Source organism: Heptranchias perlo, chromosome 10 (genome assembly GCF_035084215.1).
Source record: "Heptranchias perlo isolate sHepPer1 chromosome 10, sHepPer1.hap1, whole genome shotgun sequence".
In the NCBI taxonomy this organism is placed as follows: Eukaryota; Metazoa; Chordata; class Chondrichthyes; order Hexanchiformes; family Hexanchidae; genus Heptranchias; species Heptranchias perlo.
Genome location: NC_090334.1, coordinates 60159685 through 60184891, shown reverse-complemented (window position 1 = coordinate 60184891; position 25207 = coordinate 60159685). Strand labels below are relative to the sequence as shown.

The 25207-nt window shown below is 41.8% G+C and overlaps 2 protein-coding genes across 4 annotated transcripts in view; one reads left to right on the top strand and one right to left on the bottom strand.

Moving 5' to 3' along the window:
• slc38a6 (solute carrier family 38 member 6) overlaps positions 1 to 16466 on the bottom strand; it is a 64088-nt gene extending 47622 nt beyond the window's left edge. Inside the window, exon 1 of one of the 2 annotated variants that reach the window (XM_067991905.1) lies at positions 16326 to 16466. In XM_067991905.1, the coding sequence (XP_067848006.1) occupies positions 16326 to 16385 (60 nt within the window). In that variant the 5' untranslated portion in view covers positions 16386 to 16466. The remainder of the gene's footprint in view (positions 1 to 16325) is intronic. The other variant, XM_067991904.1, reaches the window with a different exon arrangement.
• Positions 16467 to 16499: 33 nt separating this feature from the next.
• trmt5 (tRNA methyltransferase 5) lies at positions 16500 to 24844 on the top strand. Of its 2 annotated transcripts, none has more exons than XM_067991902.1 (5): positions 16500 to 16559; positions 19397 to 20040; positions 20444 to 20568; positions 22047 to 22701; positions 24444 to 24844. In XM_067991902.1, exons 1-5 carry the CDS (start codon positions 16516 to 16518, stop codon positions 24512 to 24514), a joined length of 1539 nt encoding a protein of 512 aa, XP_067848003.1. In that variant the 5' UTR covers positions 16500 to 16515; the 3' UTR covers positions 24515 to 24844. The 2 variants fall into 2 exon arrangements, with proteins under 2 accessions (XP_067848003.1, XP_067848004.1); XM_067991903.1 differs by lacking the exon at positions 16500 to 16559 and adding an exon at positions 16607 to 16731.
• Positions 24845 to 25207: the final 363 nt, after the last annotated feature.

Here is a 25207-nt window from a genome sequence, read left to right as displayed (position 1 = left end):
CACTGTTGATGAAGATGACTTATAAAATAGTCCAGATGTGACTAGACTTGCAAATCTCTCTAGACAGTAAGTCTTAATTATAACCAACATGGAAGTGTGTGGCATATAGAAAATAAACACAGAATAAAATGTGGTAGCACTACCAAATATTTACTATAAGTCAGGGAAAATCCAAATGATTTTAGAATTGAAGTTTCTAATATAATCAAATAAAGTGCCATTTAGGATCGCTTAGATGTTCAGAATTGCAGCTTTGTGAGACTCTGGTTTCCTTTTGGTAGGCGAGTGGCCGAGCATTGCATGACTGAGATAAGTAGTTAAATTCTCAGCATTACAGAGAGACAGAGGCAGACTCATTTTGGGTATGAAGAATGAGGAAAACACATGTATAAATGTTAACACTTTAAAAGGAGTAGAGCAGCAGAGACACTTAGGGGGTTTAGATACAGAATCTTAAAAAGTGACAGATGTTGATGAAGACGTAAATTAAAGACGTGATCCTTGATTTCATAAAAAGCAGAGGTAATGTTAAATCTAAACAAGTCATTGGTTAGGTTGCAGTTAGAATATTGTGTCCAGTTTTGGGTGCCCTACTTTAGAAAATATTCACTATGATAGCAGGAATTAGGCTTTAGGTATGAGGACAGACTAGAGAAACTGGGGCTCTTTTCATTAGAGCAGTGAAGGTTAAGAGGAAATCTGACAGGTGTCAAAAATAGGCATGGTAAGATAAATAGGGGGAAAAAAAATATTTTTACTGGTTGGTGAGCCATTAACTAGTCCAGTACATCAGCATGTCTGAAGAGTATGTGAGGAAAGGCAACAAGTCTAATATCTAAACTTAGATCTCTTAGTTACGAGGAAGGGCTTAGAGAATTAAGGTTATTTACTTTAGACTCAAGGCGGCTCAAGGGAGGAATATGGGCGAGATTCTTAAAATTATGAAAGGATAGAAGAATTTTGGAAAAGATATTTGAAATAGATAATAAAGCTTAAGAGTGCATGCCTGTAAAATAGATAAACAAATCAACATAGATGCCAGAAAATTTTTTAGAGGTGGATGTACAAACATACAAATTAAGAGCAGGGGTAGGCCACTCGGCCCCTCGAGCCTGCTCTGCCATTTGATAAGATTATGGCTGATCTGATTGCGACCTCAACCCTACTTTCCCGTCTACCTACTATAACATTCGACTCCCTTGTTAATCAGGAATCTATCTAACTCAGCCTTAAACATATTCAATGACCCTGCCTCCACCGCTCTCTGGGGAAGGGAGTTTCACAGACTCACGACCCTCAGATAAAAAGTTTCTCCTCATCTCCATCTTAAATGGGAGACCCTCTTATTTTTAAACTGTGGCCCCTAGCTCTAGTCTCTCCCACAAGGGGAAACATCCCCTCAGCATCTACCCCTTCTAGTCCCCTCAGGATCTCATATGTTTCAATAAGATCACCTCTCATTCTTCTAAACTCCAGTGTATATAGGCCCAACTTGTCCAACCTTTCCTCATAAGGTAACCCCCTCATCCCAGGAATCGAGTGAGCCTTTTCTGAACTGCCTCCAAAGCAATTATGTCCTTTCTTAAATAAGGAGACCAAAACAGCACACAGTATTCTAGATGTGGTTTCACCAATGCCCTGTACAACTGTAGCAAAACATCTCTACTTTTATATTCCATTCCAATAAATGACGACATTCCATTTGCCTTCCTAATCACTTGCTGTACCTGCATACTAACTGAGGACACCCAGATCTCTCTGTACCTGAGTTCTGCAATCTCTCTCCATTTAAATATACTGCTTTTCTATCCCTCCTGCCAAATTGGACATGTTCACATTTTCCCACATTATACTCCATCTGCCAAATTTTTGCCCACTCACTTAACCTATCCATGTCCCTTTGCAGACTCCTTATGACCTCTTCACAACTTACTTTCCTACCTACCTTTGTGTCACCAGCGAATTTAGCAACCATACATTCGGCCCCTTCATCCAAGTCATTGATACATATTGTAAATAGTTGAGGCCCCAGCACTGATCCCTGTGGCACTCCACTCGTTACATCTTGCCAACCTGAAAATGACCCATTTATGCTTACTCTGTTTCCTGTTAGCTAACCAATCCTTTATCCATGCTAATATGTTACCCCCTACACCATGAGCTCTTATTTTGTGCAGTAGCCTTTGATGTGGCATCTTATCAAAAGCCTTCTGGAAATCCAAGTACACCACATCCACAGGATCCCCTTTATCCACATTGCTTGTTACTTCCTCACATTGCTGGTTACTTCCTCAAAGAAGTCTAATAAAATTAGTCAAACACAATTTCCCTTTCACAAAGCCATGTTGACTCTGCCTGATTGCATTGAGATTTTCTAAGTGCCCTGCTATAACCCCCTTAATAATTCTAACATTTTCCCTATGACAGATGTTATGCTAACTGGCCTGTAGTTTCCTGCTTTCTGTCTCCCTCCTTTCTTGAATAGAGGAGTTACATTCGCTATTTTCCAATCTGATGGGATCCTTCCAGAATCTAGGGAATTTTGGAAAATTAATACCAATGCATCTACTTCTTTGAAGACCCTAGGATGAAGTCCGTTAGGGCCTGGGGACTTGTCGGCTTTTAGTTCTAATACTTTTTTCAGAACCTTTTCCCTGGCGATTGTAAATGTTTTAAGTTCCTCCCTCCCTTTCACCTCTTGATTCACAATTATTTCTGGCATGTTATTTGTATCCTCTACAGTGAAGATGGACGCAAAATATCTGTTCAACTCATCCGCCATTTCCTTATTCGCCATTATTAATTCCCCAGACACTCTCTCCAGAGGACCAACGCTCACTTTACTTACTCTTTTCCTTTTTAAATACCTGTAGAAACTCTTAGGAACAGGAGTAGGCCATTCAGCCCCTCGAGCCTGCTCCGCCATTTGATAAGATCATGGCTGATCTGTGATCTAACTCCATAAACCTGCCTTTGGCCCATATCCCTTAATACCTTTGATTGCCAAAAAGCTATCTAGCTCAGATTTAAATTTAGCAATTGAGCTAGTATCAATTGCCATTTGCGGAAGAGAGCTCCAAACTTCTACCACCCTTGGTGTGTAGAAATGTTTTCTAATCTCACTCCTGAAAGGTCTGGCTCTAATTTTTAGACTGTGCCCCCTACTCCTAGAATCCCCAACCAGCAGAAATAGTTTCTCTCTATCCACCCTATCCGTTCCCCTTAATATCTTATAAACTTCGATCAGATCACCCCCTAATCTTCAAAACTCTAGAGAATACAACCCCAATTTGTGTAATCTCTCCTCGTAACTTAACCCTTGAAGTCCGGGTATCATTCTAGTAAACCTACGCTGCACTCCCTCCAAAGCCAATATGTCCTTCCGAAGGGTGCCCAGAACTGCTCACAATACTCCAGGTGCGGTCTAACCAGGGTTTTGTATAGCTGCAGCATAACTTCTGCCCCCTTGTACTCCAGTCCTCTAGATATAAAGGCCAGCATTCCATTAGCCTTCTTGATTATTTTCTGCACCTGTTCATGACACTTCAATGATCGATGTATCTGAACCCCCTAGGTCCCTTTGGACATCCACTGTTTTTAACTTTTTAACCATTTAGAAAGTACCCTGTTCTATCCTTTTTTGATCCAAAGTGGATGACCTCACATTTGTCTACATTGAATTCTATTTGCCACAGTTTTGCCCATTCACCTAATCTATCAATATCGCTTTGTAATTTTATGTTTTCATCTCCACTGCTTACAATGCCACCAATCTTTGTGTCATCGGCAAACTTAGATATGAGACTTTCTATGCCTTCATCTAAGTCGTTAATAAATATTGTGAATAATTGAGGCCCCAAGACAGATCCCTGCGGGTCTCCACTAGTCACATCCTGCCAATGTGAGTACCTTCCCATTATCCCTACTCTCTGTCGCCTTTCGCTCAGCCAACTTCCTAACCAAGTCCGTACTTTTCCCTCGATTCCACGGGCTTCTATCTTAGCTAACAGTTTCTTATGTGGGACCTTCTCAAATGCCTTCTGGAAGTCCATATAAATAACATCCATTGACATTCCCCTGTCCACTACTTTAGTCACCTCTTCAAAAAATTCAATCAGGTTTGTCAGGCACGACCTACCTTTCACAAATCCATGCTGGCTCTCTCTGATTAACTGAAAATTCTCGAGGTGTTCAGTCACCCTATCCTTAATTATGGACTCCAGCATTTTCCCCACAACAGGTGTTCGGCTAACTGGTGTATAATTCCCTGGTTTCCCTCTCTCTCCTTTCTTAAAAAGCAGAATGACATGTGCAATTTTCCAATCCAGAGAGACCGCTCCTGAATCTAGAGAACTCTTACTTTCTGTTTTTATATTTCTAGCTAGCTTTCTCTCGTACTTTAATTTCTCCCTCATTATTCTTTTAGTCATCCTTTGCTGTTTTTTATATTCTATCCAATCTTCTGACCCGCCACTAATCTTCGCGGAATTGTATGCTTTTTCTTTCAATTTGATACTATCTTTAACTTCCTTAGTTAGCCACGGATGGTACATCCTTCTCCTAGAGTCTCTCTCTCACTGGAGATATCTTTGCTGAGTGTTATGAAATATCTCATTAAATGTCTGCCACTGCATTTCGACTGATCTATCCCGTAACCTAATTTCCCAGTTCACTTTAGCCAGCTGTCTTCATGCCCTCATAATTGCCCTTATTTAAGTTTAAAACACTAGTCTTAGACTTACGCTTCTCTCCCTCAAATTGAATGTGAAATTCAATCATATTGTGATCACTGTTACCTGGAGGCTCTTTTACAATGAGGTCATTAATTAATTCTGTCTCATTACAGATCTAGAATAGCCTGCTGTCTGGTTGGGCTCTAGAATGTGCTGCTCTAAGAAACTGTCCCGAAAGCACTATGAATCATCTTCCAGGCTACCTTTGCCAATCAGATTCTTCCAATCTATATGTAGATTAAAATCACCCATGATTAATCGCTGTTCCTTTCTCACTAGCCCCCATTATTTGTTCCTGTATACCCTTGTCCTACAATGTGGTTACAGGTAGGGGGCCTATAAACTACTCCCCCAAGTGACTACTTGCCTTTACTATTTCTTATCTCTACCCAAACTGATTCTACATCTTGGTCATGAAGCCCATCCCAACGGTACAGCTCCCACTTTCCCCAGTACTGGTGCCAGTGCCCCATGAATTGAATCGGATGTGGCAACTGTGTATACGTTAGTCCTTTAAGAAGGGACTTGATTAAGTTCATTTGGGATGATCACAATGGGATGTGTGGATTAGTTAAATTTACCCAATGAACCACTATGGGTAACACATTAAGCTCTGTTGACCATATCCTAACTTGCACCAAGTCCTGTTCACCCGTCACCCCTGTGCTTGCTGACCTACATTGGCTCCCAGTCCGGCAACGCCTCAAATTTAAAATCCTCATTCATCCATGGCCTCGCCCCACCCTATCCCTGCAACCTCCTCCAGACCTACCCAAACCCTCTGACATTTCTGTGCTCCTCCAATTCTGGCCTCTTGCGCATCCCCAATTTTCATTCACTCCAGTATTGTCGGCTGTGCCTTCAGCTGCCTAGGCCCTAAGCTCTGGAATTCCCGCCCTAAACCTCTCTGCCTCTCTCGCCTCCTTTAAGACTGTTCTTAAAACCTACCTCTTTGACCAAGCTTATCGTCACCTGTCCTAATAGTGCTAATAATGTGGCTTGGTATCAAATTTAGTTTGATAACACACCTATGAAGCGCCTTGGGGCATCTTACTACATTAAAGGCACTGTATAAATGCAAGTTATTTTGATTTGTTCTCCTGGAGCTTGCTGGATTGCCTTATGGAGTTAGGGAAGAATTTCCTAGTGGTTGTCCTGAAACTGATCACAATTTGCCTTCCCCATGAGTTATCAGCAAATGAGTTAACTCACAATTGGGGAGGGTGTTGCACAAAGTCACACCATCTAAGATGAGCATTGATGGGCATAATGATCTATCCTCATCATCCTTTCCATATAACACAAGCTTACAGATGTACAGGAAAACTCTAACTTGTAACATACTGCACTTGTTTTTGGTTAAGTATCCAGAGTTTGATGCAGTATTTTGAAGTTTACTTTAAATACATCATTATTTTATTATTTTGTCTGCAACCACATGATTATCACAGTTGAACTGTTGTGGACAGAATGGTAAACTAATAGTACTACAAAATAAATTCTTAACTTCTAATCAAATATACATGGGAAGAGGAAAAGAAGTCGAGTTAAATCTTTGTGAAGTTACATTAAGGATAGGAGCTGCATGTCACCATTATTTTAATAAATTTAGTACACTGCATTTCTCTAAACAATAGTAGTTAATCATTTTTAAAAGCACCATTTCCAATGATGATTGAGACTATTGTCTTATTTTTCCCCAAAGAATTAATCCCAGGGTTCCAATACAGTCTCCAGCTACTGTTCTACCTAGAATGGTACATACACCAGAGCTGAAGCTGATGTACCAAGGGTACTCCACAGGAGCATGTCAGCTCTATGTTTGGTGTCAGTGTTATCAGCCCAGTTATAAATATATTGAGTACTATTTCCTCCAATTTGAGAGTTCAACAAATGTAACAAAGAGGATGCCTATTCCTAGCTGCAGATCCATCTCTACCAAAGCACCAAGATTTTTCATATTTAATATGCCAATGACAGTTCAATGTTTATTTCTAAGAGTTATATACAGACACAGCATAGAGCTGTAACTGGTCTCTCAACTGGCTGAAGTTTCCAAATCTCCTTTAGGATTCGAGCTTTGTGACATAGCTTTGAACTCTGGTGTCTTATGTATTCACGAGGGGAAAATAGAAATTTAAATATTCAGTAGAGGCTAGAGAAAATAAGCTCCACAATCCATTTCTTAACTAATCATTTCATGTCCTACCCAATGCATCACTCCAACCTAATGCCTGATCTCCACACAGCCGGATGCAATTTCCACCCTTTCCTGATGTGCCTAGATTGATGATAAACCCAGCTGCAGATTCATGATGAAAGGTGAGATTATGAGAATGTTCAGCGAGTACTATATTATGGAAGGTAAAGAGTGCAACAAAAAAGCCCCTGTGCCTAGTTATCTCAAATACTTAGTGCCCAATACCATCATAATTCAGGATTTTTTTGACCATTTTTCTACAGAAAGGATTTGAAAATGTTACAGTTGCATTTTAAATTAAAAGTATGTTCACACAGGTTTATCAAGTACGTTCCACAGTTCCTAGTCTCTCTCACCATTAATATACCGATTTGTCTTTCTCGGATCCAAAGTGGATGACCTCACACTCCCACATGGAACTCTATTTTAACACAGTTTTACCTATTCACAATCTGTCTAGGTCCCTCCATAACTTCCTGCTCCCATCTACACAATTTACTGTGCCTCCCAACTTAAGTGTCATCTGCAAACTTAGATATATGACACTCTATTTATTCTTTCTTCTAAATCATTCATATATATGGTGAAAAGCTGAGGCCACAGTACAGATTCCTGGAGAACACCACTTCCCACATCCCAATTAGAATTCCCTTTATCCCTACTCTCCGTCTCCTACCTCCCAGTCCATGCAACAAAGTTACCTCCAATTAGGATTGCCCAGGAGTCTCCCAGAATGGGGCATAGGCCTCCTGGGCGCAGCTATTAGTGGATCTGGGTTGGGGAATGAGGGGGTTCAGGAGAGTCTGAAGAATGCATGTTAAGTGGGAGGAGCGAGGGGGAGGGGTTGAGGGGAAATGGTGCCAGGGGATGTGGGCTCAGGAGGGAGACTGAGGAACGATGGGAAGAAAGGGAGATTAGGGAATGGGAATCGGGGCGAGAGCAAGAGACTGGGAGGGAGAAAAAGAGAGGCAAACTGAGGAATGGGGTGGGCGTGGGACCAACATATTCTGCAGAGCCAGGAGTAGTAGCAGTAATGTAGTGAGTGACAGCAGTCAGTAATGGGGTGCATGAAACCTGGGGACTTTACTGTGGGTAATCAGTGAAAGATTGTTTCCACTAGTGGACAAATGGGAAACAAGGGTGCAGAGACTGAGGATTCTCACTGGAAGAACCAAGGGGGAAGGGAGAAGGGAGGTTTTTGCACTGTGGGCTATTAGACCATGGGATGCTTCACTACAAGTGGCTATTGAGGCACAAACCAGATCATCATTCAAAAGGGAATGGGATAAGTATTTGAAAAGGAGGACTATAAAAGGATCTGGCTGGGGGAGAAATGGGGTTACTAGAGTGCCGGCACTGACATCAGGAGCCAAACGGCCTCTTCCTGTGCTGTAATTTCTGTAATTCTATGAAAGCTCTCCTTTAATGAGTCCTAGCCCAAGGAGTGGTTTAGAAATGATGGTACTGAGCTGACTTTAGGACGACGTGCCCTGTGAGAAGTGCTCCAAACATCGCTGCCCTTTGTGCAATCTCTTAGTTTGGTTCAGGTTGGTCTGTGCTGGCCAGTTTTGACGTGTGTAGTCCAAGTACAGATAGACTGACTGCGGCTCCCAGTTCAGAGATGTCATCTTCACACAGAACCTAAGTCCACACCAGAATCCAAGGAGAAAGGGAGAGAGATTGGACCAATTAAAAATGACCGACTTGGGAGCCTGACTGCACCTTGTGCAATGCAGGGAATTCTGGTTTTAGTTACAGAGTAAATAGACCATAAGAGATAGGAGTAGGAGTAGGCCAATTGGCCCTTCGAGCCTGCTCTGCCATTTAATGAGATCATGAATGAACTGATTTTTACCTCAACTCCACTTTCCTGCCTTTTCCCCATTTCCTTTGACTCCTTTGTGAATCAAAAATTTGCCTAACTCAGCCTTGAATGTATTCAATGACTCAACTGCCACAGCTTTTTGGGGCAAAGAATTCCAAAGATTCATGACCCTCTGGGGGAAGAAATTCCTACTCTTTTCCATCTTAAATGGGTGACCCCTTATTCTGAGACTATGCCCCCTAGTTTTAAATTTCCCCCATGAGGGGTAACATCCTCTCAGCATCTACCCTATCGAGTCCCCTCAGAATCTTATATGTTTCAATAAGATCTCCTCTCATTCTTCTAAACTCCAATGAGTATAGACCCAACCTGTTCAATCTTTCCTCATACGACAACCCTTCCATACTCAGAATCACCTAGTGAACCTTCTCTGAACTGCCTCCAATGCAAGTATGTCCTTCCTGAAATAAGGGCACCAGAACTGTACGCAGTACTCCAGGTGTGGTCCCACCAGCACCCTGTACAGTTGTAGCATGACTTCCCTGCTTTTATACTCCACCCCCCTAGAAATAAAAGGCTAATATTCCATTTGCCTTCCAGATTACTTGCTGCATCTGTATGTTGACTTTTTGCATTTCATGTACGAGGACACCCAGATCCCTCTGTACTGCAGCATTTTGTAGCATTTCTCCATTTAAATAATATTTTGCTTTTTTATTTTTCCTCTCAAAGTGATGACTTCACATTTTCCCACATTATATTCCATCTGCCAAATTTTTGCCCATTCGCTTAACCGGTCAATATCCCTTTGCAGACACTGTGTCCTCCTTGCAACTTGCTTTTCCACCTATCTTTGTATCGTCAGCAAATTTGGCCACAAGACATTTTGTTCCTTCATCCAAGTCATCGATACATATTGTAAATAGTTGAGGCCCCAGCACTAGTCCCTGAAGCACCCCACTAGTTACAGATTGCCATTTTGAAAATGACCCTTTTATCCCGACTCTTTGTTTTCTGTTAGTTAGCCAATCCTCTATCCATGCCAGTATGTTACCCCCAACACCATGAGCTCTTATCTTGTGCAGTAATCTTTTCTGTGGCACCTTATCGAATGCCTTTTGGAAATCCAAATATACTGCATTCATTGGTTCCCCTTTATCCACCCTGCCCGTTACTTCCTCAAAGAAGTCTAGTAAATGTATCAGATGTGATATCCCCTTCATAAAACCATGTTGACTCTCCTTTACTGTATTGTGAGTCTCCAAATGGCCTGCTACTACTTCCTTAATTATGGATTCTAGCAATTTCCCAATGACAGATGTTAGGCTAACTGGTCTATAGTTACCTGCTTTCTGTTTCACTCCCTTCTTGAATAGGGGTGTTATGTTTACAGTTTTCCAATCCGCTGGGACCTTTCCAGAATCTAGTGAATTCTGGAAGATTACAACCAATGCATCCACTTTCTCTGTAGCCACTTCCTTTAAGACCCTTGGATGCAAGCCATCAGGGCCAGGAGACTCGTCAGCCTTTAGACCCATTAGTTTGCCTAATACTTTTTCTCTAGTGATCGTGATTGTTTTTAATTCCTCCTTCCCCTTTGCCCCTTGATTATCTACTATTATTGGTGTCTTCTACTGTGAAGACAGATACAAAATATCTATTCAATTCCTCTGCCATTTCCTTGTTTTCCATTATTATTTCCCCAGTCTCGTCCTTTAAAAGGGACCAATGCAAGTATATCCTTTAGCTACCCTCTTAGAACCAAAGAAAAGATACAGCACAGAAAGGGGCCATTCGTGTCCGCGCTGGCTCGAAGAACAACCAGGTGCCCATTCTAATCCCACTTTCCAGCACCCGGTCCGTAGCCCTGCAGCTTACAGCACTTTAGGTGCAGGTTCAAATACTTTTTTAAAAAAGAGTTGAGGGTCCTTGCCTCTACCACCAATTCGGACAGCAAATTCCATACACCCACCACTCTATGGGAAAAAAGTTTTTCCTTATGTCCCCTCTAATCCTTCCGCCAATCAGCTTAAATCTATGTCCTCGAGTTCTTGAACACTCCACTAGGGGAAACAGGTACTTCCTGTCTACTCTATCTGGGCCCCTCATAATTTTGTACACCTCAATCAAGTCACCCCTCAGCCTCCTCTGCTCCAAGGAAAACAACTCCAGCCAATCCAATCTCTCCTCATAGCTGCAATTTTCAAGCCCTGGCAACATTCTTGAAAATCTTCTCTGCATTCTCTCCAGAGCAATTATGTCCTTCCTGTATTGTGGTGACCAGAACTGCGTACAATACTCCAGCTGTGGCCTCACCAGCATTTTATACAGTTCCCTCATTACATCCCTTTTGTATTCTATACCTCGGCTAATAACAGAGAGCATTCCATATGCCTTCTTCACAACCTTATCTACCTGTACTGCCACCTTCAAAGACCTGTGCACATGCACTCCAAGGTCTACGTATGGGTATGATCTTGTGGCCATTACAGAAACATTGCTGCAGGGTGACAACGACTGGGAATTAAATATGCCAGGGTATTTAACAATCAGGAAGGACAGGCAGGAAGGAAGGGGAGGTGGGGTGGCTATGTTAATAAAGGGAGGAATCACTGTAATACAGAGAAATGATATTGGGACAAAGGATCAGGATAATGAAACAGTTTGGGTAGAGATAAGGAATAATAAGGGGGAAAAACTAGTGGGCATAGTATATAGGCCTCCTAATAGTTGCAACTCTGCTGGAAGAAGTATTAATCAGGAAATAGTCAGGGCATGTAATAAGGGAACAGCTATAATTATGGGGGATTTTAACTATCATATTAACTGGACAAATCAAATTGGGCAGGGCAGCCTTGAGGAAGAGTTTATTGAGTGTATTAGGGATGGATTTCTTGAGCAGTATGTAACTGATCCTACAAGGGGGCAAGCAACCTTGGACCTGGTCCTGTGTAATGAGTCAGGATTAATTAATAATGTCCTAGTTAAGGATCCCCTGGGAATGAGTGACCATAACATGGTTACATTCCATATCCAATTAGAGGGTGAGAAGGTTGGTTCTCAAACAAGCGTACTGAGCTTGAATAAAGGAGACTATGATGGTATGAGAGCGGAATTGATTAAAGTGGACTGGGAAAATAGATTAAAGGGTAAGACGGTACATGAGCAGTGGTGTTCATTTAAGGAGTTATTTTACAACTTTCAAAACAAATATATTCCACTGAGGAAAATAGGGTGTAAAAGAAATGACAGCCATCCATGGCGAAGTAAAGAAATTAAGGATAGTATCCGACTAAAAACAAGGACATATAAGGTAGCCAAACTTAGTGGGAGGATAGAAGATTGGGAAGTCTTCAAAAGACAGCAAAAAGTAACTAAAGGATTGATTAAGAAAGGGAAGATAGATTATGAAAATAAATTAGCAAAAAATATAAAAACAGACAGCAAGAGTTTCTATAGTTATATAAAAAGAAAAAGGGTGGCTAAGGCAAACATAGGTCCCTTAGAGGATGAGACTGGGAAATTAATGGTGGGAAACATGGAAATGGCAAAAATGCTGAACAAATATTTTGTTTCAGTCTTTACGGTAGAGGACACTAAGAATATTCCAACACAGGACAAACAGGGGGCTCTGGGGGGGGGGGGGGGGGGGTGAGGAGCTAAATACGATTAAAATCACTAAGGAATTGGTACTCAGTAAATTAATGGGACTCAAGGTGGATAAATCCCCTGGACCTGATGGCTTACATCCTAGGGTCTTGAGGGAAATGGCAGTAGGGAATGTGGATGCTTTGGTAACAATTTTCCAACATTCTCTAGACTCGGCAAAGATCCCGGCAGATTGGAAAACTGCTAATGTAACACCCTTATTTAAAAAGGGTAGTAGGCAGAAGGCTGGAAATTATAGACCAGTTAGCCTAACATCTGTGGTGGGTAAAATTTTGGAGTCTATTATTAAGGAGACAGTAGCAGAACATTTGGATAAACATAATTTAATAGGACAAAGTCAGCATGGCTTTCCGAAGGGGAAGTCATGTCTGACAAATTTGCTTGAGTTCTTTGAGGACATAACGTACAGGGTGGATAAAGGGGAACCAGTGGACGTAGTGTATTTAGACTTCCAGAAGGCATTCAACAAGGTGCCACATAAAAGATTATTGCTCAAGATAAAGAATCACTGGATTGGGGGTAATATTCTGGCATGGGTGGAGGATTGGTTATCTAACAGGAAGCAGAGAGTTGGGATAAATGGTTCATTCTCAGACTGGCAACCAGTAGCCAGTGGTGTTCCACAGGGGTCGGTGCTGGGACCCCAACTCTTTACAATCTATATTAACGATTTGGAGGAGGGGACCGAGTGTAACATATCAAAGTTTGCAGATGATACAAAGATGGGAGTGAAAGTAGAGAGTGAGGAGGACATAAAAAACCTACAAGGGGATATAGACAGGCTGGGTGAGTGGGCGGAGATTTGGCAGATGCAATACAATATTGGAAAATGTGAGGTTATGCACTTTGGCAGGAAAAATCAGAGAGTAAGTTATTATCTTAATGGCGAGAAACTGGAAAGTACTGCAGTACAAAGGGATCTGGGGGTCCTAGTGCAAGAAAATCAAAAAGTTAGTATGCAGGTGCAGCAGGTGATCAAGAAGGCCAACGGAATGTTGGCTTTTATTGCTAGGGGGATAGAATATAAAAACAGGGAGGTATTGCTGCAGTTATATAAGGTATTGGTGAGACCGCACCTGAAATACTGCATACAGTTTTGGTGTCCATACTTAAGAAAAGACATACTTGCTCTCGAGGCAGTACAAAGAAGGTTCACTCGGTTAATCCCGGGGATGAGGGGGCGGACATATGAGGAGAGGCTGAGTAGATTGGGACTCTACTCATTGGAGTTCAGAAGAATGAGGGGCGATCTTATTGAAACATATAAGATTGTGAAGGGGCTTGATCGGGTGGATGCGATAAGGATGTTCCCAAGGATGGGTGAAACTAGAACGAGGGGGCATAATCTTAGAATAAGGGGCTGCTCTTTCAAAACTGAGATGAGGAGAAACTTCTTCACTCAGAGGGTAGTAGGTCTGTGGAATTTGCTGCCCCAGGAAGCTGTGGAAGCTACATCATTAAATAAATTTAAAACAGAAATAGACAGTTTCCTAGAAGTAAAGGGAATTAGGGGTTACGGGGAGCGGGCAGGAAATTGGACGTGAATTTAAATTTGAGGTTAGGATCAGATCAGCCATGATCTTATTGAATGGCGGAGCAGGCTCGAGGGGCCGATTGGCCTACTCCTGCTCCTAGTTCTTATGTTCTCACTTCCTCTACCCCTCTCAATATATTCCTGTTTACTGCGTATTCCCTTTTACTGTTTGCCCTCCCTAAATGCATTACCTCACACTTCTCTGGGCTGAACTCCATTTGCCACTTTTCTGCCCACTCCACCAACCCATTGATATCTTCTTGAAATCTACAGCTATCATCTTCACCATCAACTACACGGCCAATTTTTGTGCCCCCTACATTCAAGTCAAAATCATTAATATATACCACAAACAGCAAAGGACCCAACACTGAGCCCTATGGCACGCCACTGGTAACGGATTTCCATTCACAAAGACATCCATCAACTTTTACCCTCTTCCTTTTCATATACTTGTAGAAGCTTTTACATAAAATATCAGCAGGTTATTGGATTACTACTAGCTACAGGTAGGATATCAGGGCATTACACCCATTACCACCAGTTGTATTACTGTTGGTGATGAGGAGAACCTGAGTGTTACCAGTATTACTATTACTTATCCTTGCAATTTCACTGAGTTACTATTAGTTACTGCTGGAATCAAAGCTCCTCCCATCTCTGCTTTCACATCTGTGAATCACTCCCCCACCTGTGTTTTCCCGTTTCCTTTCCTCGCCTGCTCACAAGTAACCTCAATATCTCAGCAGCTGCTGGTGGTGCAAAACCACAAGCAAAGATACAAAACTACAGGGGACCCAACATGATCAGACATCACATGATGCTTCCAATAGCCAATTGGCAACCCTACTTACAATTCCATGCATTTTTACTTTTGCTAAGAATCTGTCGTGCAGAATCTTATCAAATGTCTTTTGGAAGTCCATATAGACATCAATAGACACTCCCCTATCCACCAGGTTAGTGACTTCCTCAAAAAATTCAACTAGATTAGTCAAACCTGAACCTTCACAAAATTATGCTGACTCTCTTTAATCAGCAATTACTTATTCAAATGCTCAGGCATTCTATCCCTGGTGACAGATTCCAGGAGCTTCCCCACAATTCACTACACCAAGTCATAAGGTTCACCACCCATGTCTTGCACAGTTTTTTTTCTAATCTGTCCGACATTCCTTCTCATCCCTTTCCAGCTCTCTTTTCATCCCCTTCATTAAAGAGGTGGCTTCCAATCTCAACAACAAATTTCACCAAACAGACTTAGCACCCAGTCACCCACATCACATAGAATCTACAACACGGAAACAGGCCATTCGGCCCAACAGGTCCATGCTGGTGATTATGCACCAAATGAGCTTCCACCCTCCCTACTGCATCTAACCCCATCAACATATCACCACTTTATCTTATCACCAACCTTACCTCACCTAGAATTATAGAATCAGAATGGTTTCAGCACGAAAGGAGGTCATTCAGCCCATCGAGTCCGCACCGCCTATGCAAGAGCAATCCAACTAGTCCCACTCCCGTGCCCTATCCCCAATCCCTGCAAATGATTTCCTTTCAAGTATTTATCCAGTTTCTTTTTGAAGGCCATGATTGAATCTGCCTCCACCACCCCCTCGGGCAGTGCATTCCCGATCCTAACCACTCGCTGTGTAAAAAAGTTTTTCCTCAGGTCACCTTCACATCTTTCCTAAAATGCGGTGCCCAGAACTGGGCACAATACTCCAGCTGTGGCCAAACCAGTCTTTTATAAAGATTCATCATGCTTCCTTACTTTTGTACTCTATGCCTCTATTTATAAAAGCCCAGGATCCCATATGCTTTTTAAACCACTTTCTCAACCTGCCCTGACACCTTCAACAATGTGTACATAAACCCCCAGATCTCTATGTTCCTTTACCCCTTTTAGAATTGTGCCCTTCAGTTTATATCACCTCTCCTCACTCATTTTTCCTACCAAAATGCATTACCTCGCATTTTTCTGCATTAAATTTGCATCTGCCACATGTCTGCCTATGTCACCAGCCTGTTCATATCCTCTTGAAGTCTATCACCATCCACCATCCTCCTCACTGTTCACTACCCTTCCAGCACCGAGCCCTGGGGAACATCACTGTACACCTCCCTCCAGTCCGAAAAACAACCGTTCACCACTACTCTCCGTTTCCTGACCCTTAGCCAATTTCGTATCCGTTTCTGTCGTTTAACAGAAAAATAACTACACCGACAAGAAAGTGAAGTAAGGTTTGCCCACAGATCCCCAACGTACATCGGACACTTTACTTCAGGTCTTTCCACATACTCGATACAACAATCGATCAATGAATGAATGAATGATTTCATACTAAATGCACTCACATCTGCCGGGATTAACCGTGACTCTCCGTCCCGCTCACTGTCACTCCGATGGGTCTCCATTCTCCCGGGAGACTCCAGCTGCGACACACGACACCGGCTCCACCCCGCCGCCACCAGCTCTCTTCCGCGCTCGTGACGACCTGACGTGACCACAATCTTCGCTGACGCGACGTTTTCTGCGCGCTTTTTGATGACGATCGCACAGCTCGTGTTCCTGCTGGAAGTCGGTATGAGGTGAGTGTGTGTGTGTGTGTGTGTGTGTGGGGGGGGGGTGGGAGAGAAGCATCTCCTAGCAACGTGCCCCTCATTAGGGGCAAGGGGTGTCGCCCGCCGTCCAGGTTCGGGACCTGGCGCTGGACTGACTCCCTGATGTCGGGACGGGAATGTCTCCAGTTTACGGCACGAGGTATGGAGGGGAAGATTGACAGGAGCGTAAATCACACGGACGGTGACAGCACTGAAACAGGCCATTCGGGCCATCTAGTCAGAGTTCCACGTGGAAGGGAGATGTTCCACCCCAGAGATGGTTTGACTTGCCCTGCTTCACTTTCACTTCATCCTGCCATGGGGCAATATTGTCCACATATGTGGAAAAGTCCACCCTTTATGCTAGCTGCAAGGATGCTATCTGAAATTAATTTGGTCAGTTTCTGCCAGATGTGAGCCCACAGCATAAAGCCATGCTTAATTTGACACCGAACTAGCAACACGACTCAGAGAAGCCAGAAGGGTGGCTGGAGTGGGACACGGAATTGCTACATTAAAAGCATTAGAATGCTCTTCTGAATTCGGGCTCGGCCATTAGTGTGAGTAGAGGGAACTTTACTTTGCAGCTTGCTGTGCTTTATCTGACCATGGAGTACTTAGTGCTGCCACTGAGTGCCTAATTTGGAAAAGTGTTCAAATATGGATGCTAATATTCCTCACCTTGGTGAATACATATTTGCTAATAAATGTTCATCTAATAGTGCCCTATAAGATACTGTATAAAGTACTGTATGCACTTCATACAGTTTCTTAGTGTTTTTAGCTGAGCATTGTGGACAGGTAAGCTACCAGCCCCTCTTGATCACTTAAATGGCAGCTGGAAGGTAATAGAAAGTGAAGCACAAAAATCTTAAAATATGGAAACGAAGCAAAGATTTTGATATTGGAAATAATTATATTTATAGGTCAAACAAATCCAGTTATAGCTGGATTTGACGAGGCTTGTCTGTTCAAGAGATTATATCTGCGCAACAGGTGAGTTTAAATGAAGCATTTCTTCACAATTTGGATGGTGTCCTTTTTCCCCTCTTGTCTGGTCTCTTTTGAGTCTTGCCAAACAGATAATTGTATCAAGGACTTTTTTCACTTTTTGCTGGATCATTACAAGTGTTAGAGATAACCCTTGGCTTAATTTTTATCTATCAGATTCTTAGCATTTAAATCACAATCAACTTTATTTAGATTATGTACTTTAGGCGATGGTCCAGAACAGCATTGTGCACTAACTTGGAAGTGTAGAATCTAGTTGATGCTAAAATTTTCTGGTTTGCGCATGTTGGATCATTGGTCTGAAATGCCAACTTCTGTGCTAGCGAATGGAGCATTTTTTTTATTCGTTCATGGGATGTGAGGGTCACTGGCGAGGCCAGCATTTATTGCCCATCCCTAATTGCCCTTGAGAAGGTGGTGGTGAGCCGCCTTCTTGAACTGCTGCAGTCCGTGCGGTGAAGGTTCTCCCACAGTGCTGTTAGGAAGGGAGTTCCAGGATTTTGACCCAGCGATGATGAAGGAAAGGCGATATATTTCCAAGTCGGGATGGTGTGTGACTTGGAGGGGAACGTGCAGGTGGTGGTGTTCCCATGTGCCTGCTGCCCTTGTCCATCGAGGTGGTAGAGGTCGCGGGTTTGGAGGATGCTGTTGAAGAAGCCTTGGCGAGTTGCTGCAGAGCATCCTGTGGATGGTACACACTGCAGCCACAGTGCGCCAGTGGTGAAGGGAGTGAATGTTTAGGGTGGTGGATGGGGTGCCAATCAAGCGGGCTGCTTTGTCCTGGCTGATGTCGAGGTTCTTGAGTGCTGTTGGAGCTGCACTCATCCAGGCAAGTGGAGAGTATTCCATCACACTCTTGACTTGTGCCTTGTAGATGGTAGAAAGGCTTTGGGGAGTCAGGAGGTGAGTCACTCACCGCAGAATACCCAGCCTCTGACCTGCCCTTGTAGCCACAGTATTTATGTGGCTGGTCCAGTTAAGTTTCTGGTCAATGGTTACCCCCAAGATGTTGATGGTGGGGGATTCGGCGATGGTAATGCCGCTGAATGTCAAGGGGAGGTGGTTAGACTCTCTCTTGTTGGAGGTGGTCATTGCCTGGCACTTATCTGGCACGAATGTTACTTGCCACTTATGAGCCCAAGCCTGGATGTTGTCCAGGCCTTGCTGCATGCGGGCACGGACTGCTTCATTATTTGAGGGGTTGTGAATGGAACTGAACACTGTGCAGTCATCAGCGAACATCCCCATTTCTGACCTTATGATGGAGGGAAGGTCATTGATGAAGCAGCTGAAGATGGTTGGGCCTAGGACACTGCCCTGAGGAACTCCTGCAGCAATGTCCTGGGGATGAGATGATTGGCCTCCAACAACCACTACCATCTTCCTTTGTGCTGGGTATGACTCCAGCCACTGGAGAGTTTTCCCCCTGATTCCCATTGACTTCAATTTTACTAGGGCTCCATAAGGGCAAATCCCAGTTACCGCATAAACCACATAACTGAGGCATGTTCAGGTGTGAGTGGAAACCCTAAATGCATTCCATCTAGGCTCTCTTTTAGAGAATCAATTTCATAAATATGAGACTTCACCATGGAAAAGTTAATTTTCATCAGTATATCTCATTGTGTTTAGCTTGGTGGTAGTAAGTATAGAAGATCAACTAAGTCTACATTTACTGTGAACTCATGTTGTAGTGGTGACAAATGATCCAGAGATTTTTTTTATGGAACTCATTGGCAATGCTGCCCAGACCTGGATCATTACTGCAATTGTTACCTTGTAACTGATTGGTGTTCAATCTTTTCTCATCTTAGGATTCTTGTTTTCTTTACCAAGACTTGGGCAAATACTGTGCTAAGTGCATCGGCTAAAAAATTGGCAACCAGGCAGCAACTTCAAATTTCTCCAATACAACCTGAATATTATCCCAGACGTTGTATTTCCAGAGGTAGTGTCACTGAACTGGTCATGAAGTCGGCTCATAACCCTGAGGAGGACATCAATCTTTACACACCTCCTACAGCAGTACGGGGCATAACTGAGCTGAACAGAGACTTATTTAGGAAAAATGTGGCTCTTCCAGCTCTTAAGATGAAAAAGGACATAATAAATAAAGTCATGAAATCTTTGAAAAATGTAGCACTAAAAAGACCTGGACTAAAGCGTGTGATTGAAGACTCTGAAGATGAAATGTATAGACTTGTTTTATTGGACCCATGCAAAATATCTTGTTCAGAATCTTTTGGCGCCGCTGAGAAGGCTGTTTTAGAGGAATATAATGTTGATCTTCAGATTCACATGTACAATTTAACAATGACGTATGAGCATTTCAAGCCCGAAGAGATTCTGAAGGCAGTTTTGCCTGAAGGGCAGGATGTAACCTCTGGATTTAGCAGAGTCGGCCATATTGCTCACATGAACCTTCGAGACCATCAGCTTCCATACAAGTATTTGATTGGTAGGATCTAAATTTCATTGCTTCTAAAGTAAAAAGTTACTTATTTTTGTTTAAGGGAGAGAAAAGAAGTTATACTTTTTTTAGTAAGGCAAATGATACTGGATTATTAACTGCCAGCTCTAATCAGTCTGATGTTTAGAAATTTAATACTACAAATTATGTGTCGACTAAATACCAATATTTGTTACAAATATGTGGATGAAATTTATTACTGTTAATTAAGTTTTCAAGTTTAAGTTTCTAAGTAACAGGACTTATAGCTCAGGGCTGTTGTGCTTTAGAAAAAAGAAATGCAGACTAATCAAAAAAATATATAATGCACTGAACCTTTTTCTGCATTAATGTATTATTCTTTTAAAAAAAAAATTGTCAAAAAGAAATTGCCACTAATTTTGTTTCTTAGGCCAAGTTATAATCGATAAGAATCCTGGAGTAACTTCAGTGGTTAATAAAACCAATATTATTGACAACACTTACCGTAATTTTCAGATGGAAGTACTGGCTGGGGAAGACAATATGATAGCAAAGGTATGATTTTCAAATTTAACAATTTTCCTTGTTCCCCAATTAAGTTTCTTTAAGACTGTTCTACCTATTTTACTTCCATCCGTTGGGTATTTTTTGAACACTCCAATTGACTACCAAGGATGGAAAAGGATATATAATGATCATGAAAATGCTGAATAGTTTAAAGCCATAAGAGAATTTTTAACGAACACACTTAAGGAGTCTATGAAGAGGGGCGATAGCCAGTTCTGAAGATGATTTATTGAAACTGGAGCAGGGTTAGGTGTTATTTTTGGAGGAGGAAGTATGTAAAATGTAATGTCTTGTATATAAGCAATATAGGTTGTTGTCTTTAGCATGTGTTGAAGTATCACAAATACAAATGCAAACAAAAACACCCATAGTAATAATCATCATACTTTTGCCATTAGTGTTACTTTGGGTATCAAACTGCAATGAAATGCATCATTGTCTTTGCCTAAGGTTCCTACATTACAACAGTGCAACACTTCAAAAGTACTTCATTGGCTGTAAAGCGCTTTGGGGCATGCTGAGGCTGTGAGAGGTGCTATATAAATGCAAGTCTTTTTTTAAAAGAGAAAGACAGAAGTCATATTCCTTAGGCTCCAAGGCAATAATTTGGGAAAATAAAATATGATATACGGAGGGTAATGAGATGACAAAAAAATGACCTTGTTCTTACTCTTCAAGTAACATTATCCACCATCATACCAAATTCTCCCATTCCAGGAAGAAATGAGTTTTCTGTGTGATGCTCTATACATGCAGGAGGTGAAACATAATATTTATGCATGCATTTGGTGAGGTGATTCTAAATTAAACTTAACACTTTCTTAAAGAAGAAAACTGAGTCCCTGTGTTGGGTTTTATTTAGGCTACTAAGTATCTTTCATTTGAAATAGATGAACTATATAAAATGTTACACAATGTATATAGGAAGGAGGACTAGAGTGGTTGGGAATTTGAAAAGGACAGCTATGTCCCTAATTGAATTGTCTGGGAAGTAGAGATAACCTCTTTTAAGTCAGGACAGAATGGTTACCTGAAACTCAAGTTTTAGACCACATTTGCAAGTAACATTTGGTTTGTTGTTTGTATCTTACATGGGTTAGCTCTAGGAAACAGGGAACATTTAGTGAGAGGCAGTTGAGATTGCAGTATTCTGCTCTTACATCCATTCACTCCTACTCCTAAAGGTGCTTAAAATGATATCATCTCTCTGGAAGAGGTGCACACATATGTTGCTGAGCCTGTTGGGAATGCTTTGCACCATGGTAATTTTTAAAGAGGAAGTAGGTGATTTTTTAAAAAAAGGACCCAGTGTCATTTCATTTTCAAAACAAGCTTATCAGTTGCATTCTGGGGAGAATTGTGAAGCGGGCTGTTTTTACAGTTCAGTTTCACGAGGTTAATAACTTTATTGCTTACCTGTTAACAGCTCTTGAAATACAGACATTGTATAATTTGTGTCTTGATAGGTCAAAGAGAACAATGTAACATATGAATTTGATTTTTCCAAAGTCTATTGGAATCCTCGGCTCAGTACAGAACACGGTCGAATAGTTGGTCTCCTGAAATCTGGAGATCTAGTGTATGATGTGTTTGCTGGTGTTGGTCCTTTCGCTGTTCCAGCAGCGAAGAAAAACTGCAGAGTCATGGCAAATGATCTGAACCCAGAGTCATATAAGTGGCTAGTCCACAACTGCAAGCTGAACAAAGTAGTCAAAAATGTACAGATGTTCAATATGGATGGCAGGGACTTTATTTTGGGGCCAGTTAAAGATGATTTGGCAAAACAAATTGAAGTACTTTCATCAGAGGAGAACAGAACCTCTATTCACATAGTTATGAATCTGCCTGGTTTGGCTATCGAGTTCTTGGATGCCTTCAGACAACTCCTGGAAGAGCAGAACCCAGTTGGTGCTTTACCCACAGTCCATTGCTATAGTTTTTCCAAGTCTGATGAACCTGCCAAGGATATTCAGAGAAGAGCAGAAAATTTCCTAAGAACCTCCTTAGAGGGACATTGCTCTATCCATTTGGTTCGGAATGTGGCCCCAAACAAGGAAATGATGTGTATAAGTTTTAAGGTCCCTGCTGAGGTGCTGTGCAGAAATCACTTGGCAAAAGAAGGTCAGTACTTAAGTGGCAGTATCTATTCTCATAATGACTCATCATCATCTTTACAGCTTCTGGCATTCAGTCTGATCATATTTACCATTGCATTATAGGTTGTGGCTTAAAAATTGAACTCGGACATTCATACCAGCAACAGAAAAGCGCTCTGTTAAACTATGCCTCATATGAATAATTTTATTGATCAATTTTCTAAAATGTTGAGCAACTCTAACCTTTCACAAAATTCATCCATATTAACAAAAGGTAGCTAATAATGACAAGCTTTTGTGCAACACTATACATTGGTATAAATTAGCAACATCATTTTAAAGTTACTGCAGTCACAAGCAAATCAAAATGTTTTTTCATTTTTATCTTTGACTTTATTGAACTATATCCGGTTCTGAAAAAGTGAGATTTTGCTTTTGGGAAATAATAACCCAATTTGTTTGAATGAAATGATTATTCCCCCCCACTTTATTTCACAAATTATCTGTTCTTAAGTCCCATATTCCCCCTGTGCCATGAGCCATTCTTGGTTACCTTGCCCTTCCATCAAACTAACCACTATAAACTAGGTGAACAGTGCACCCCTTTGCTGACCTCTTTGTGAAGTTTGGGAAGTTACTGTTAGGAGAAACATGGAAGAGAATCTGCCATCTATCACTGTGCCAGTTAACACTCATTCATGCCGTAAGTACTGATTGCTGCTGAAGTCAGATGACTATTTATTCACTTGTTACGTTGGGCTTGATTTTACAATGGTGGTGAGTTGGCAGCGGGGAGGTGGGGGGGGGTGCACGTGGCAGACCCGCGCGAACAGAACTCACCGTTTCCGATGCGATCGAATGTTGATTGCTGATGATTAACGTCCTCTCCAGGTTTCGCACCTGGCAGCCAGCCTGATTGACAGGCTGGCTGCAGTCAGGAGCTGCAACGTGGGGTGGGGTGGGGTGGGGAAACGAGAAAGAGAGAGAGCGAGACGTCATTCGACGCTGGAACGAGGTGGGGGGGGAGAGAATGGAAGATCAGGCGCTAGACTGGAAGACGGGGTGGGGGGGTGGAAAGAGGGGGACATCGGAGCGGGAGACGTTGGAGTAGGGCGCAAAGGTAGGTTCATTTAGTGTTTTCACTTCCTTCCATGGTTTTTTATTTAATTTCTTGTTCCCTGATCCGGCCCTTGAATCAGAAGTGGTGGGCAAGCTGCCCAGGTAAGTTTAAAAATCTTTCTAACTACTTAATCTGTCACAGGTAAAGTGCCTTAAGTACCTCAATGAGGTACATTTGGCTCTTTAACTGTCATCCTGCCGGCTTTAATTGCGCGCACACAGGTGGGTCCCTGGGAAACTCGGAAGTCGGTGGGTTGGAGCCGGCTTCCAAACCCGAACGGGATTTCCACGATTTTCGGAGCCCCCCCGCCCCCAACGCACCCGCAATTGCCTCCTAAAATCACCCCCATTGAGTCTGTTTTACATTGAAGACTGCTCAGTTTAGTTTGCCTAATATCAGGGCAACGTTGCACTGTCAACAATTACCAACTGAATGCTAGTAAAGCAGATTTAAACATTTTAAGGGTGTTAATTTGCAGCATAGAAAAATGGCAGAATATGAAAACACATAGTAAATGTTAGGGATCAAAGCATCAAATAGTAAAATCCTTTTTTTAACATCAACTTCTTTTTCCTGCAAGTTTTCTAGTTTGGCTACAGTTCAGAAGTTCTGTCATTAATATACAATCTCACTTTCATCTTTTCCAGACAATACTGAAGAACCAGCTCCAAAACGTCTCCGGCCAGATGAGATTACTGCCTCAGAAGGACCACAGTGACTTGTGATAAATGAGCAACATCATTTTTAGCAGTTAAGAAACTGAATACAGTGCAATTTAATTACCAGTTAGTAAAAGGAATCTCAGAATGTTTGCATCATTTCCTGGACTCCATTCTCCTGGTCATGACTTGCTTCTATAAACAGCCAGTGATTTGTTATAATGGGTAATGAAGCCCTCTCAAGGGCTCACTTTTCTTGCTCACCAGGATAGTTTTTCCACTGTGGATATTGAATTCTAGCATGTTAATAAGTAACCAATGGGAAATCCTGACTCCAGCAACACCATTAGAACTGCAAATAAAAATTTCCTTTTTTTAAATAAAAAAAAGCATTGTGCATACATTAATCATTTTAGTTTTTGGAACACTTTCAGAAAAGAATATTGGAATAGTCTGAATTATGTTCTGCACAGTAGAGCACATTTCAGTAGGTTTAAAGAACCTTCAGCCCAACTGCAGTAAAATAAATTGCATTTGTCATAAACAGATTTTCTTCAGCTATAGTGTGTCATGATTAGGGGTTCAATTTACAGGAGTAGTGGAGCAATTTGTATTTCATTGAAAGAACATTAAGTTATTCATATAACAAGTAAAAATGACATTTTATTTCATTTTAAATCATGAAGTAAAATTTCCTGAGATTCAGTGTGGTGCGCTGGTTCTTTAGGCACTTTTGTACATTTAATTTATTT